At 37.7% G+C, this 16,800-nt stretch overlaps 2 protein-coding genes across 2 annotated transcripts; one reads left to right on the forward strand and one right to left on the reverse strand.

Annotated features, from left to right (window-relative positions):
* Positions 1–956: 956 nt before the first annotated feature.
* afmid (arylformamidase) lies at positions 957–15,465 on the reverse strand. The gene is made up of 12 exons (XM_017478217.3): positions 15,089–15,465; positions 9,094–9,142; positions 7,204–7,294; positions 5,041–5,145; positions 4,753–4,801; positions 3,910–3,995; positions 3,716–3,788; positions 3,513–3,610; positions 2,857–2,935; positions 2,568–2,703; positions 1,663–1,767; positions 957–1,559 (listed from the first exon to the last, which is right to left on the reverse strand). Exons 2-12 carry the CDS (start codon positions 9,121–9,123, stop codon positions 1,530–1,532), a joined length of 882 nt encoding a protein of 293 aa, XP_017333706.1. The 5' UTR covers positions 9,124–9,142; positions 15,089–15,465; the 3' UTR covers positions 957–1,529.
* Positions 11,019–16,718, forward strand: tk1 (thymidine kinase 1, soluble). Its single transcript, NM_001200579.1, is given in 7 exon segments — positions 11,019–11,174; positions 11,406–11,437; positions 12,855–12,968; positions 13,092–13,185; positions 14,634–14,723; positions 15,912–16,031; positions 16,343–16,718. Coding segments are annotated over 7 exon segments (696 nt in total). The 5' UTR covers positions 11,019–11,108; the 3' UTR covers positions 16,523–16,718.
* The last annotated feature ends 82 nt before the right edge of the window (positions 16,719–16,800 follow it).

Genomic DNA, 16,800 nt, shown 5'->3' on the forward strand with positions numbered 1-16,800 from the left:
GATTTAGTTTAGCATAATCTTAATTCTACACCAAGCTATAGGATTTGGGAAGTATTCAAAATGGCTGTATAGGTAAAGCATGGACATAAACCCTTGCAGTCATCAGCTTTGACAGTTGGATCCATCTCCTATGTGGGATGGAATAAAAAGACTCTTGTTTCAGCAGTCAATGTGCCCATTGATGGGCCAACACATGAGGAATGCAATTTCAAAATAAATAAATAAATGAACTTGTGGTGTAGTTTTATGTGATATGAATGTAGCAAGATGAAAGGTGAATTCAGATAATATAGAAATAAGAACAAAAAAATTTAGTTTACTTTCTGATATAAATTGTCTCAGCAAAAAAATCACTACCTCAAGTGATGTAAAAATACCTCTTCACCAATGAAACTTGATTTCATGATCATGATATCACATGAGAGGGCAGGATGAGCATTAAAGCAGAAACTTACAGTATAAATTTAAGATGTTTGCTTAATTTGCTTAATTTATAAGGCTTTTTCACTATTTGTTGTATCTATTAACCTGCAATATCATGCATATAATAATGTTATATAATATTGAACTGTTACAATTAAAATGTTATGCATTTATTTAATATTTATTGTTTTGACATTTAAGGTAACAAGTACTGACAAATACAGTGGATACGCTATGAAAAACTGTATAAACTATACACCTGTAGTTATTAATGTCACTGGGGAGATAAATAGTGTGTTCCAAAAACGACTTCCAGCTCATTGCACATTAGACCCACACATTCATGAAAAATAAACTGAATACTGTAATTCAGATCATTATTAGGATACTCCATTAAAATGTATAGGAAATATGAAATGTATAACATGCAGAATACTGGGGAGTATTAGTAATAAGATAGCTTGCCAAAGATAAAATATCAAATGTTTCACCTTACAGTGTACAGAATTAGTATGTAATGATAAACAAGAATGACCTGTTTGAATGTTTTTTTTTAATTGCAGTAATTACTTGTACATATAAGACCAATTTGCACATTAACAACATTTTCATGACATCTGAGCAGCTAGACCAAACACGCTAAGCCTTGTTATCGCTTCGGTGCAGTCTGATATGCTAAATCGTGCTAAAACTGAAGTTTCGAAAATGTCTAGCAGTTCCAACCTTGATATGGTTCATTTCCTCATGTACAGTAGAAGAATTTGCTACATTAATTTGCAACACAGTATAGGATGGTAATCATCCGATAAAGGTTTGGTTAAGGAACATCTGAAACATTGTTCAAGTACATTAATTCACAGTGATACTAATCACAGCCATAATATACTGAAGATTGTACGCAGAACTAGCACACACAAGCAGCAAGACAGAATAGGCTGGTGTGTAAATACCCTGTTACTCCCTAATAAAGTAACCAAGAAATAAGATTCGATTGATCTATAGATAAACTGACAAGTCAGGCATAGTTAATAAGAAGGTTACTGCTTATATAGCACAGAATGAGACAAGACCATCGTCGTTGATGATTTTAGACCAATTGCATCTCCTCAGCTTTTGCCCATCATCTTCAGTAGGAGCTAAAAAGAATGAGTAATAAATAACACACTAATACATACAACAGCAGAATTAATTCAGGATTTATTAACGAAATTCAACCATGTGATCAGGTGAAGAGATTACCTGTGTGAGGTAGTAATTTTCATCTACAAGCTGCTCGATGATGTTGAAATGATCTGTGTCAGGTATGTCTTCAAAAGTAACCTTAAGTCCGGCATCTTGTAAAGACTATAAGAAAGTACAGATTGTTAATTAGTTAGAGTTACATTTATATAGTGCTTTTTTAGACACTGAAAGCGCTTTACATAGCAGGGTGGAAATCTCCTCAACCACCACCAGTGTGTAGCATCCACCTGGATGATGTGAAGGCAGCCATAGTGTGCCAGAACGCCCGCCACACACCAGCTATTAGTGGAGAGGAGAGAGTGATGTAGCCAATTCAGAGATGGAGATTATTAGTGGGCCATAATAGATAAGGGCCAATGGGGAAATTTTGCCAGGACACCGGGGTTATACCCCTACTCTTTTATGATAAGTGTCCTGGACTTTTTAATAACCACAGAGAGCCAGGACCTCAGTTTAACATTTTATCCGAAAGACGGTGCTGTTTTTGCAGTATAATGTTCCGGTCATTATACTGGGGCATTAGACCTCACACAGACCCCAGGGTGAGTGCCCCCTGCTGGCACCAGCAACTTTAGTTTTCCCCAGGAGGTGTCCCATCCAGGTACTGGCCACACTCAACCCTGCTAAGCTACAGTGGGCATCATATGACCCCTTAAGGATGGACAGCAGTAAATTGATTTTTTTTTGTGTTGACAAAGAAAAACCTATAATTTCTGCTAAGTGAGCTTTTTGTTGTTCTTTAATTGTATTGTAACTGTAGGCAAATCTCTGTCGTATAAGACATGCAGTTATAGTAAAATAATCAACTTTGTTGTAGTAATGGCCCACCACCAATCACATCACACAGTCATTAATTGTTCTCCTATAACAGCATAGTTCGTTTTAAACTGTCTTTGTCTTACCTTGAAGTAATCTTCCGACTGCTTCCGGAACTCAGGGGAGTCGTTTTGCGCCACGGCGACAACAATGTCGCAGCCAGATGAGGACGTTTTTAGCTGAGACACTAACTGACTGGGGCTGTTCCTAAGAGCCACCTCTCTACAACAAGATCAATAAGTGTGATGAGACGAGCATACTGAGGTAACAGTGAATAAATACAATCATGACTCATATATTGGAATAATAATGCTATGTTAGGATAATGAACACTGATAGTGATGTGGTGTTGAAAAAGCATATAGATTCTCATACTCTGTCATCTTCAGTGGCTCGTTCACATAGGTGGACAGAATGGGCAGCAGGTCATAAATGCCACTAACAAGGAACGCTCCTGAAGTAGACACAGAGTGTGGAAAATATGATGCTAATAGTGAATCTTCTAAATGAGTGTGGAGTTTGCGAACACACTGTTCAATTACATCAAAAATATAAAAATATAAAAACAAGAAAATTGTATTATTTGCATTTTCAGTAACAACTTTAGTTCTGGTCAGGGTGGACCTAGAATATATGTAGTCCTGCATGGCAGGAACACAGGATTAACAGGATGCCAGTGCATTCCAGAGTAACCCCCGCCCCCCCCCCCCCCCCCCCCCCCCCCCCCCCACACACACACACACACACACACACACACACACACACACACACACACACACACCCGGGGCAATTAAGACTAGCCAATTCACCTACTCATATGTTTTTGGGCGGTGGAAGCAAACTCGTTACCCAGAGGAAACCCACGCAGACATAGGAAGAACATGCAAAACTCCATATAGACAGCAACATGCTCGAACCCTGGTGCCGTGTGCCACCAACGCTACCTACTATACAACTATGCTGCCCCTATTTTCTCTATTTAAACCCTTAATCATTCATCATTACCCAAACTCCAACACACAAAAACACACCTTTGATTTGAGGTGATACACTGTACTCTGACCAATCAGTAGAGAGAACCATGGCCACCAGGTGTGCACCTGCAGAATGACCACACAGGTACAGCCCACTGTTGAGAAACCGAGAGCAATGCATTAATGAGAAGCCAATGAGTACATAATCAGAGCAATATTACAAACCATGTCCAGGGGCTCAGAAAGGCAGGTGCACTGACCTGATATGTGAATACTGCTGAATGACAGCCACCAAACTCCTGCGTACCTGAGATACCATCAGATCCATATTACCTGTAAGGAGAATGGAAGAGGGAATTGGAGAACCTAATAGGGTGGTGAAATATCAACCATGCTCTCACAGAAACATGCTCTCAATATTTATTTCTGCATGAACCCTACAAGCCACTGGTACCTTTCGGGGCAGTGCTGTAGTCAACAGCAACCACCACAACACCATTGTGGGCCAATGGTACAGCCATGAAACCTGACTCCTCCTTGCTGTAAGATAAGAAAATGTGCTCTTATATAATGGACCTTTCAGAATTACAACAGAGACAACACCTTAAAAAAAAAACCCAAAAAACATGCTCAAGGCCTGATGTTTTATCTTCCTTGACTGAGACTGCATTCTTATTCTTTTTCTTTATAATCCTAATCCCAATCCTAGTGATTACTTATCATACTTGCCTGTTTACTGTAGGAAATAAATAAACAGAAAAATCAATCGCACTATTATTATAAGCCCATATTACTATAGAGGAAATTTCTAAACCAAAAGAAACAATTATTAGCTCCTAATCCTATAACCTTTTTAACAATTTGATTCCTAATCATATAACAATTAGATTTTATGTACATAAAAAAAACCCCTAAAAAATCAAAACATATGTAAATAAACAAACCACTATATGCAACCAGACAGTTAAACCTTTTAAATGAGGAGCTTTGCACTTAAAGCACTACATCTACTACTAGTCAATATCTAACTTGAGCCAAGCTTGGCAAAAACTTGTTATGTTTAATTAATTGAGGAAGCCAAAAATCATGATTAAAATATGACGAAATATGCAACCTTAAAATTGTTACTCTTGGCTATTCCCCATGGCCAAACACTACCATTGCCATTGCCCTGAACACACTGTGCTTTGTTGGTCACTTGACTTAATTTTCCATGTGTTAGTATCAGTCTGTCTCGTTCACCTGTAAAAACAATACATAATGTGTTAAATAAGATGTGATTATTTAAACCTCATACCTCAGGAACTGCCAGTAACCACCATGGAGGTAGATAACTAGAGGCACATCTGAAACACAGAAAACCTATGATGATCCAATTACCAAATTAAGTGTCAAGGAAAAATGTAATACAGCTTGGTTCTATATTTAATACTGTATATGCAGATATAAAGGTAGGGATGAATAGAAATGTGCAATTCTTCTGCTAAATTTCCCTTTCTAGGATAGGCAATGAACTTTGAGGAAATCCGATGCATTAGGGATCAGAGGCCCAGGACTACACTATGTCTCTCTTACATTGCCTTACCTGGGGAGGAACTGATAGGCATATACACATCCAGTTTCTCTTCCTCTGCCTCACCATAAGGAACATCCAGAATGTTCTGAGTAACAGCTCGAGCCTTCTCTGTACCTAAATACACATATACAGTAACACATTCAGTACACTTTCCTACAAGATTTTGTAGCTAAAAACCTGTGCAAAGTATTTTTGAGCAAATGAATATTTTCATTACAAATCATGTCAGCATGTGGATGCATTCACCCATCTTCAGAAAAACTGCCACAGATTTGTAGGTTTCCAAAACCTATTAGTAAATCCTACTGTGACCTGGGCAAACCCGTCACATGGTGAAATTTTAACTTTAAACAAAGCCTCGCTGTTGTCTCGTCACTTGACTGATCTCTATTCACACTTACACCGATGTTTAGGCCATTCAAACATTTTAGACCTGTGATCTATACACAGTGTGCAAGTGTTTTCTCTCTTTTGATGATGCAGGTACATCGAGGACATTTTAACAGACGGTATCTGATTACAACAAAGCCGCTGAGGTGACATGGTGGTTATTTTTTAATAAGGTGTGACTATTAATTGATATATTGAGGCCACAAGGTAAGGTTCTTGTGGCCACGAGTTAAATTTCATTAAGTTTCATTAAGATTTACTTCATGGCCATGTAATAACTCCTACTTAACTCACGGCAACTATTGTATTTTGAAATGAGTCAAACATAGACATCAATTGAATTAGACCACTGTTGCCTACGGAACCTAAGTATCTAGAATTTATAATATTACATAATACAGAGTGACACATAATGACATACTGTTGTCAGTGTCTTTGCAACATGGATAAACCATTAGCCCAAGGCATCTTAAGCAAAATCAAAAAAAAAAATCACTCATCCCCACCAAATAATAAACTACAGACAATGTATTAATTTTGACATTTCCACAGCATATTAAGTCATGTAAAGTTACAATTCATGGCAACAACATAATCAATTGTTGTGGCCTTATTATGTCATATTTTTTGTTCCAAGACAAACTATTTGGATTGTAGTTACTCAATCCATTTAACAAAGATATTATATATACCGTTGTGCCCAAAAGTTTGCATAACCCTTGCAGAATCCGCTAAATTATTTTGTTTAAAGATCTTTTTAAATTATTTTTTTTTTATTTAGCACTGCCCTTCAGACGCTAAATAAGATATTGACACCGATCATCCTGTTCAAATGTTTACATCCCTCTGGCTCTTAATGTATCGTGTCACCTTCTTGAGCATCAGTGAATGTTTGCACCTTATGTAATAGTTGTGTACGAGTCCCTCAATTGTCTTCAGTGTGAAAAGATGAATCTCAAAGTCATAAAGCCGCTGCTGAATATGCAGAATATTTTATATAAAATATTCTGCATATTTGACCCCTTTCCTGCAGTGGCTAAATGACGTTGAGATTCATCTTATGCCAGAACATATATATATATATATATATATATATATATATATATATATATATATATATATATATATATATATAAAATGAACTTGTGTTTTGTTTGACATTGTTTGATATCCATGAGAGCAGAGTATTTTATGTGATTTTTTTTTTTTTAACAAAAGATCAAAAGGTTAAACAATTAAGACAATTTTTCACAGCCTTCTTTGCTCATCTTTACTAAAGGTGCCAATATTAATAGGGGGCAGTATGTAAAAAATGAATGCTCACCTATCACTTTGTTGCTTGGTATTGTGTACATAGGGTTAAAAAAGGGTTACCTAACATAATCTTTTCAGGAAGATAGGATAGGCGAGATAAAAAAGTAAAATAAAAATTAATTTTGGGTAAGTATATTAATATTTTTGTAAAGAAATTGGGTCAAATTAGGTTATAGGCAAAAAAAAAAAAAAAACCTCAACTGTGGCCAAAACCCAGATTTTTCAGCCTTTTTGGATGGCTGCCAAAATTCAACCACATCCGATGGGTTTTCCAGGTTGCCACACATTTTCAGTTTAATGCAGAATTTAGCAAATATTAGATGAACAAGCGGAAGGAGCGAAAGCTAAAATCAATTTAGGGAAACCACAGGATGAATCATTAGAAAACTGGAGTGGCCTTCACGGACATGCGATTAAGCAGTGATGTATTCGCTCCGTGATCAAGAATGAAAAAAATTATCCACCAACCTGATCTCAGCGCCGCCACGTGCGCTTTTATCACGTCATCAGCGGACATCCTGTGGGACCACTGGCTGGGTGAATACTGTTTCTCCAACTCCTGTCAAACAGCACCGTGGCTTGCTGTCAGCCATTGAAACCTCAGGGCTTGTTTTGTTCCCACAGGCATTCCTGTAAACCCCGCCTCCTGAGCTAGGATTGGCTAGTGGCAGAGGCGCTCTTCAGAGACCCCGCCCACTTCCAATTCATTCCAATGTACCAGTATAACCTACGTGCAGAGTGCAGCTTTACCAGGTTCGACATTTTTCTATGGTGCTTAAATAGTATCCGTAATAAAGAACAAGCGGATGGGCGACATACGCATGCAGAAGAGCGCACGTGCTCATTTTAGGATTTTTTCTTCTTCTATGAATGAGATCAAGGTCTGTGAGAAATGGTGTTGTCTAAAAGTGACCAATCATATTAGTGAGGACACGTCTTATCCCCGCCCCCAAATCTCATAAATAAACTTGACTCGCTTAATAAGAACAGATCCTGGTCAGTCATGGAGGTGCAAGTGCTCGTGGCAGAATGCTTGGTAAACTGAAGAGCGCGAGGTGTTGTTGAGATCTGCCTATGGAGACGTCCTACTAAGGGTTTCTGCGCATGCGTACTTCACTTTCACGCTAATGCGTTGTTTTTGTTATTGCTGGGGCACTTTACATTTACAGTACAGCATTCAGTAGTAGGTGCCCTTACCCAGAGAGACATAAAAGTGTTTTTAAGTCGTTATCAAAACACCTGGTTTCTCCAGAAACACCAGGTTTCTGATATATCTAGTACGGTGGCCGAGAAGTGCAAAATAAAACACAAATAGTCTATGACAACAAAACAACAAATTATAAACACAATGACAAATCCGAAAACACATTAACAAATCAGACAAAATGGAAAAGGTAGGTATATTTTGTGAATGAATTACTTACCGCTGATTGGACGACACATCTGTCAAACAACAATAGTCGTTGTGTTTTCTGACTTGTCAATTTGTTTTCGAATTTGTCGTTGTGTTTATAATTTGTTGTTTTGTTTTCGGAATTGTTATTTCGTTTTCATATTTGTGTTTTGTTTGGCACTTCTCGGCCACCGTACTCTAAACAATAGTAAGAATATTATTATACACACTTGATTAATGAGACTAGTATTTGAGATTAAATAAATCTGTACTGAGGGCTCCATGCGAATGATTTTACTTACAGGTATCTGTTATCATTTTACAGAGCAGGTATAACATTAAAAATAGGATACCAGAGCATATTAGAACCCTTGTGAAATTAGGTCTGTGTATGCTGCTTTGTGAAAAATGGACTGCATGATGATACTATGTAAATATCACAATATGTTTGGAATTTTTGAAAGATTTTGAAGTATTGAAAAAAAAAGCTGTATCTAGTTAGTTACCATTTTCTTAATCAAACAGTTTATGTTTGAGAAGAAACAGGTTGTGTATGAGTTTGTAAAGTAGGCTAGTTTACACATTAGACCAATTAATGACGTGTTTTCATGTTTGATAAACTGTTTTTCACTAGCTACAGTAACTTACTATGTGCTGTAGCCTATAAGAAAGATTGAATGAATTGAATAATTTATTATTTGTACATGTAATTCACATGATTTTTATTTGAACTATAGCTGAGGTGCCTTTACTGGTACTTAATGTACATTACCAGTTTTAGAGCTCACCCTATGAATGTTAAGTCAGCAAAAGAATGAACTATGTTACAACTGTCCAACTATCTTACAACTGGTATCATAGTTGGTCCATTTGCAAAGCTTAAGCTTCACTTAATGTATACATGAACACCTTTTTTAAAATTTCAAACCACAAGTTAAAAACAAAACAATACAAGTAACACTTACATTTTGCGTCATTTGTTTCCACTGAGACATTCTGGACCTTTGAACCTTCCTGCCATGAACAAACAAGTCAGCCAATGAAAAGCTTTATTTCTCCACAAACAGAACCGTCATTAAGCAGTGGCAACTCCAGGGTTCCAACTTTGATCCTGAGCTCAGGTCTGTGTGGAGTTTCATGTTCTGCCCATATCTGCATGAGTTTCCTCTGAATTCTCTGTTTTCCTCTCAAAAACATCAGCTGCACTAAATTGCTCCTAGATGTGAATGTGTGTGTATCGTGCCCCATGATGAACTGGTATCCCAACCAGTGCTCTCGAGATGCGGGTTACTGAAGAAGAATAAATGATGAGTGAATTTATTACTACCGACCTAATAGGAAATGTATCCTTATGTCCTTGGATATGTTATTTGCATGATATCAAAAGTGTAAACTACTACAATAAATACACTACAGTCCCCTCTCAAACTATTGAAATGGCAAGAGCAATTCTTTTGTTTGTGCTATACACCAAAGATATTTGGAAGGTCAAAAGAGGGATATGAGATGAGAAAGTCTAGTCATGGTAAGCTTGAGTAAACAAATACCTTTTAAGCCTAGACTTAAACACTGAGACCGTGTCTGAGTCCTGGACATTCATTGTAAGGCTGTTCCATAACTGTGGGGCTCTATAAGAGAAAGCTCTTCCCCCCTGCTTTAGCCTTCAGTATTCGAGGTACCGACAAATAGCCTGCATCTTTTGATCTAAGTAGGGATGGCAGATCATAGAAAACCAAAAGGTCGCTTAGATATTGTGGCGTGAGACCATTTACTGCTTTATAGGTTAATAATAGTATTTTATAATCAATCCAAGGTTTGACTGGGAGCCAATGCAGTGTTGATAAGATCGGGTGATGTGGTCGTATCTTCTGGTTCTAGTTAGGACTCTAGCAGCTGCATTCTGGACTAACTGGAGTTTGTTTATGCTCCTACTGGAACATCCAGACAGCAAGGCATTACAGTAATCTAGTCTAGAGGTGACAAAAGCATGAACTAATATTTCTGCATCATGTAGTGACAATATATTTCTTATCTTAGAAATATTTTGCCTACAAATTGGGTGGTCTGATACAAAATGTGTTATGTTCTATATTGTTTAACACACCTGTATATACAACCCCAATTTAAAAAAAACATAGAAAACATATCAAATGTTTAAACTGAGTAAATGTACCATTTTAAGAAAAAAATAAGATAATTTTGAATTTCATGGCCACAACACGTCTCAGAAAAGTAGGGACAGGGCAAAAAAAGGCTGGAAAAGTAAGTGTTACCAAAAAGAAACATCTGGATGAACATTTTGAAACTAATTAGGTTAATTGGCAACAGGTCAGTAACATGCTTGGCTAACAAAAGAGTATCTTAGAGAGGCAGAGTCTCATAGAAATAAAGATGGGATGGAATCTGGATGGAAGCATATGTTGTTCTAAAACCTGGATATACCTTTCAGTTTGGATCCAGATTTGTAAGCTGCCCATTGTATAATATAGGTATATGTAGGTATATGGCCAAATGTATGTGGACATCTGTCCATCACACCCCAATGTGCTTGTTGAACATCTCATTCCAGATTTATTTCCCCTTTGCTGTTATAATACCCTCCACTCTTCTGGGAAGGCTCTGCACTAGATTTTGGAGTGTGGCTGTGGGGATTTGCGTTCATTCACTGTGGTCTGGGGTGCAGTCGGTGTTCCAGTTCATCCCAAAGGTGTTCAGTGGGGTTGAGGTCAGGGCCCTGTGCAGGACACTCGGGTTCTTTCTCTCCAACCATGTCTTCCCTGAACTCGCTTTGTGCACAGAGACATTTTGGAGGCAGGCTAATGTGGTCCGTCCTTCTCATACGTCACGTCATTTAAAGTGAGAAGCTGGCGGGTGATTTCAAATCAGATTTGAACAGAAACTGGTGCTCTGTGGGTTATTGCTGGTGAGGCAGGATTTATTTTATTGTGTGTTTCACGCAACAACAAAAAAAAAATCTACAATGGACTGTTTAGACGTACCGAGGATTTTGCCAAACTCTCCAAGCAAAATACGGGGTCAGATTCAGGTGAATATTTAACTTCATAGCCTTGTCTGCTAACTAGCTGGTTCAAATCAAACTAACCCTACGTAAGCAAATAACACAACGTGCATTTTTATGGTTGTTTATTATTATTTTTCTCCTGGAATTCTCTTTTCTTGACATATAGATATGTCACATAGATGTGTAAACAAAAAAATATATTTTTTTGGTGCTAAGATAATGGTAGCTAACGAGGCTTTGGTTTTGTTGTTGTAGGTTATTTTTGGACCAATGTTCTCAGGGAAAAGGTGAGTGACTGTTTTCATTATGACCTCTTTATATAAATTGCTTTGCTATGCGTATGTATAAAATAAGTGCTTATTTTAATGCAGTTTAGCTGACTTTAGCTAGCCAACTATTTGAGCGCGTTTTGAGGAGGAAATGACAACAAAGACGCGCCAGGAAGCGCGCAGACCCAGTCACACCAATTTACTCCAGGGGTGCTCGTACTTTTTATTCCAGACCCTTTTAACTCTTGCATAAATCTCTCAGACCCATCAATACACATTTAACTTATTAACATGTGTGTGTACAGTAATGTTTTCATCGACAGCACATTAAGTCCACGTTAACATAATGTATAACTTGTTGTTATTGAGGTTTGGATTAAACAACAGTTAAAAGGCTACTAAAAATGCAATGATAAATATAATAACTGATAATACTGGATTGTGGTTTCCACCACTGTAACTAACTAATATATATATATATATATAATATAAAATAATATTTAAAACCTTCACAATTCTCACTTTGGTTGCTTTTACATTGGCAACCAAATCAATTTCTTTCCATGATGCAGATCCACAATTCTTGCGTGCATGTAGTGTAAACAGCTTGGATCGGATTATTATTATTATTATTATTATTATTATTATTATTATTATTTTTGTCAAATCAGATCTGCGCCACATTCGAATGAGGTTTTAAATCTGAAAAACATCCGATATCTGGTCACATGTGAATACTCAAATGTATTTCTCCTGTTAATTATAGAAAATGAATAACGTTATGGTCATTGTTATGATATGTTAGGCCTGGATTTGTCAGTTTGGTGCTCAAATGACGCACATGAATTATGGATGGTGTTGGGCCCATATGAAATAAATTGTGTTATCAGTCTGTAAGACGATACGATCATTTGGGGGAGAGAGAAGAAAAAAAATCAGAAACCAGGCTGTATATGAGTAACATTTCTCAGTCCATTGCAGAGCAAAGATACAATCAGGCCTGGCTCTTATACCGATATTTTTTTTAAAAAAAGAAAGGAATTACAAAGAAGCTAAAGACCCGACTAATCAAAGTGGAAATAAACAGAATTATTTGTATTTCTACAACCACAGTGATGCTTGAGGTACTAAACTTTTTTTTTTTACATTTTGATAGGGAATGACACAGTGTGTAAACACAGGAATCGGATATGGGCCAGGTCTTAGGTCTTAATTATAGATCGTTATTTATATAGATGGGACAAAAAAATTGGATCCGTGTCAAAATATTGCAGTTGTGCATCAAGGTCCACAGTGAAAATTCACCTGTTGCGACTCACTCATACAGTCTACTGTATGTACACTGTAGATGTTACTACAACCTAATTTATTTACGAATTATAAAATATAATAATGTGTTTCTGATTCACCTCTCTCCTTCTGCAAACCTTCATAGTACTGAGCTGATGAGGAGAGTCCGTCGCTTTCAGGTTGCCCAGTACAACTGCTTAGTGATCAAATATGCCAGAGACACTCGTTACTCTGACACGGGCATGGCCACACACGACAAGTAAGAGCTTTCACATTTTATGCATGCATATGTATGAGAATGAGATTTTAATAATGTTTGATCCAATGATATATCATCGTAAAGCATCAGACATATATAATGTTTAATGGTTTATGCTGACAGAAATACAATGGAAGCCGTGCCAGCGAACTGTCTGAGAGATGTCTATTCTCGTGCCCTACAGGCCTGCGTCATCGGCATTGATGAAGGCCAGTTTGTAAGTGTTAATTCCTTTCCTGAATAATGTGGGTACAAATAAACAGATTCCAGCTGAGTAGCTTTAGTTTACAAGAGGATCAATAGCATTTATCTGTATAGGCCTGGCAGTTGCTGAGGTCAACATTTTCCAGTCAAATTGCAGGAACTGACAGTCACTGCGGTTAAATAAACATTCTAATAACCTTTACCGTAAAGCTGTAGTCGTAGAGGCAAGTAGCACTAAAGCGGTTATTAATCCCAATGTAAGGTGCATTCGATTTTATCGTGCCCACGAAACGGCTTGAGACTTTGACTTGATTCCGTGTGTTGACGTATTTCCTTTGGAAACAGCAAGTCAGGATACAGGAAGTACATGACTGATTTCCATAACAGCCAATCACGTTCAAGATATGCCACACTTCACACCACACCTATGCTCAACACTGACTAAAACAGGCTAAATAGTGCAGCTGAGAAGAATTTTTCAGCTGTGCGGAGTTTCTCACCGCCAGTTTGTCCATTGTGAATTTGTACTAGGGATGTCACAAGAACCGATACTTCGGTACCAACGTTCTTAAAACGTGAATGTATGGTTTTTAATGGAGGTACCGAGGTTGCAATTCTTCTGGACCTAAAGGGGGCAGCAAATACGTGCAAGTGTTTTAGTCGGTCCACAAGTGGTGAAGAAGAAGAACAACTACAAGCACACGGGTAAAACTTCAGAAGTTTAGCTCTGCTGTGACTCGTTGAGAAGAAATGTGGTATGGAAATGCTTCGCATTCGATGTGGATGACAGCAAACATAAGTGATGCTGTGAAACAAAGCGAGGAAACACCTGGAATTTGGAGAAGCACCTGAAAGACGGTCCTATATTATGTTTGTTTGAGGCAGCTGGCATTGTGGCTGTGAAACCAGCTAACGTTATGCTCCATGTAATGTTAGCGATAGCCAGTTATTTGTTAATGACACTAACACATTGCAATGTTATAAACTACTTCTTAATGGGCCACCATGCATCGCCATTCAGCCCATGTCCTATCAGCTAAATGTAGCCTAATGTCACTAATAATTATTCAAATGTTCATGCTTTTAATAAATCTTTTTGGTCTGCCACCATATCAGTGAATTTAAACTAATGCTTGCATTCAGAGTATAAGGTGTGTGTGCACGTGCGTGTTTAGTAGTGCACCTCCACTGTAGCCTCCAATCATTGTCAGTGTTTGATAACTAAAATCCAGTATCAGCCAGAGGAGGATGTCCTCCAAGAGTTTTTAATTAAATTTTTTTAAAACCACACCTTGGTATCGAGTACTTTTGGTAGTATCAGTACCGGGACATCCCTAATTTGTACAGTCGCTCCCTTTTTTGTGTGTTTTCTTTTTAATTTTTGTATTTATTTATTTTTTATAAGCTTGAGCTCAGATCTACATTACACCGACTTTTCATATTCTTTTTGTTTCATTCTAGTTCCCAGACACTGTTGAATTCTGTGAGGCCATGGCAAACATGGGGAAGACGATTATTGTCGCAGCACTTGATGGCACATTTCAGAGGAAGGTGAGGGTTTTATGGTTGTTCTACCTTTTCCAGTATCAGTGTGGTTGATATGGTACTGTACAAAGTGGAAGTACCTACAACTAGGTGTGTCACAACTGCCACTTTATATTTACTTCCCTTTTGTTGACTTTATGCTTATAAATTATGGCAGTGTAATTATGCCCATAAACTAATTTTACATTGAACATTTAAAAGATTTTTTGTCTTTTAGGCTGTAACATTGCTAAAGGAACACAAGGTAGCAAGAACATAAATATATAAAGATCATCGCTTGCTGAAATGAACAGTTAGCGGTGCACCCTACTACTGCTGGCTCAAATTTTGCCTATTACCTGAAGACACTTAACATGGAAAGAGATACTCACCTATTCAATTGGAGAAACAAAAATAAGACACCAGCCGTGAGTGAGAAGAATCAAGGGTCCAGGTTTATTCGTTCCGTTCAACCACACAAGATCCACACCGTTTGAGACGTCCTAAAATGCGATCTCAAAAACCAGAGCTGAAGCTCTTCTATTTATACAGTTTTCTTAGGGTCAGGATGACCCACACACCAATATGTTTAGAGTTAGCTGTCCCAGAACACCATTATGTATGTTCACCCTTATCTTGCAGGTGCAGCTTGGCTCAAAAATATTTTGTTTCACTCTTTAACAATAACCTGACCTTGTCTGTGTCACTGGGACTGGATTTTCGTCGAGAACGGACACTTTCAAACACACCATCTCAACATTATAAGTAAATTTTGTGTTTGTTCTACATTTCTTTTGTTTATAGTGCTTGCATGTACATTACCCAATAAGAGTTTTTCATGAAACAGAATATGAAACACATTAACTTCTGTTTTCTGCATACACACCAGGCCTCTGTGTGTGTGTCTTAGGTGAACATCTGTTCATACAGTCCACCAGCCCAGTGAATTCTCAATAAGATTACATATTACTCATACTAGGTCTCCCTCGTGTTTATTTCATGTATATTTTATATACAACACTACACTGTGTATTGTTCTGTACTAATGTAGTTAAGTTTTCGTGATGGAATGGAATAACAAGCGTTACTATGTTACATGGCAAAACATGATTACAGATTATTTCTACAAATTCTTTTCCATACGTTCTTACCTTGTTGTCTTTCAGTTTCAGCCTAATGTCATTGGTAACACATTTTTTCTGTTTTCCTCTATAGCCCTTTGGCAACATACTGAATCTGGTCCCTTTGGCTGAAAGTGTGGTGAAGCTGAACGCAGTCTGTATGCAGTGCTTTAAAGAGGCGTCCTACACTAAGAGACTTGGAGCAGAGCAAGAGGTGAGACACAGGCTGGATGAAACAATTTGTGTAACTTGTGTGTTCTTGGAATAAATCATGGCACCATGCTATACAACAAACCCAAATAACTACTGTGGTATACACTGTAACAGATACCCTGGAAGATGTTTAAAATGCTTATTGCTCAGCTATTAATATGCATTACATGCAAGCAAGTGTTCACAGAAAAAGGACTAACCTAGAGTTCTCTGTAACCCCCACCCATGGTCATTTTCTAAACTGTAAAGGTTTTAACCCTGAATCACCCTGACTGGACTGGGTTTTGTTCATTCTCACTCTGGATGTTTCAGGTGGAGGTGATTGGAGGAGCTGATAAATACCAAGCAGTGTGCAGGGTGTGTTATGGAGGCCTGATGGCGAATAAAGAGAACTGGGCACCCCAGAGGGATGAGACGCCCCCTCACGTTCTAAAAGGGAAGCAGGTGGACCACAGTGCATCACGCAAGCTTTTCGCTTCCCTTCATCTATGAACACTGCTGTACATTAGAGCCTTAACTAATTTAAACAATAAACCAGTCGCTGCAACAACTATATACCTTAGGGTTGAGCAGAGTGTGCTCAGTTTACTGTGTGTGTGTGTACTGAGAGCTATAGAGGAATTAAATATCTTAAAAATGTGTCCCTTTATATTCTATAACTGTTTTAATAAAATGTCTTTGGATTTGACCATTTTGTCCAGTTGTTATTTCTGATATGCCATAATGGATAATTAATCAGGACAAGCTTTATATACTAATACTGGCAAACT

This window comes from Ictalurus punctatus, chromosome 10 (genome assembly GCF_001660625.3).
Source record: "Ictalurus punctatus breed USDA103 chromosome 10, Coco_2.0, whole genome shotgun sequence".
Classification (NCBI taxonomy): domain Eukaryota; kingdom Metazoa; phylum Chordata; class Actinopteri; order Siluriformes; family Ictaluridae; genus Ictalurus; species Ictalurus punctatus.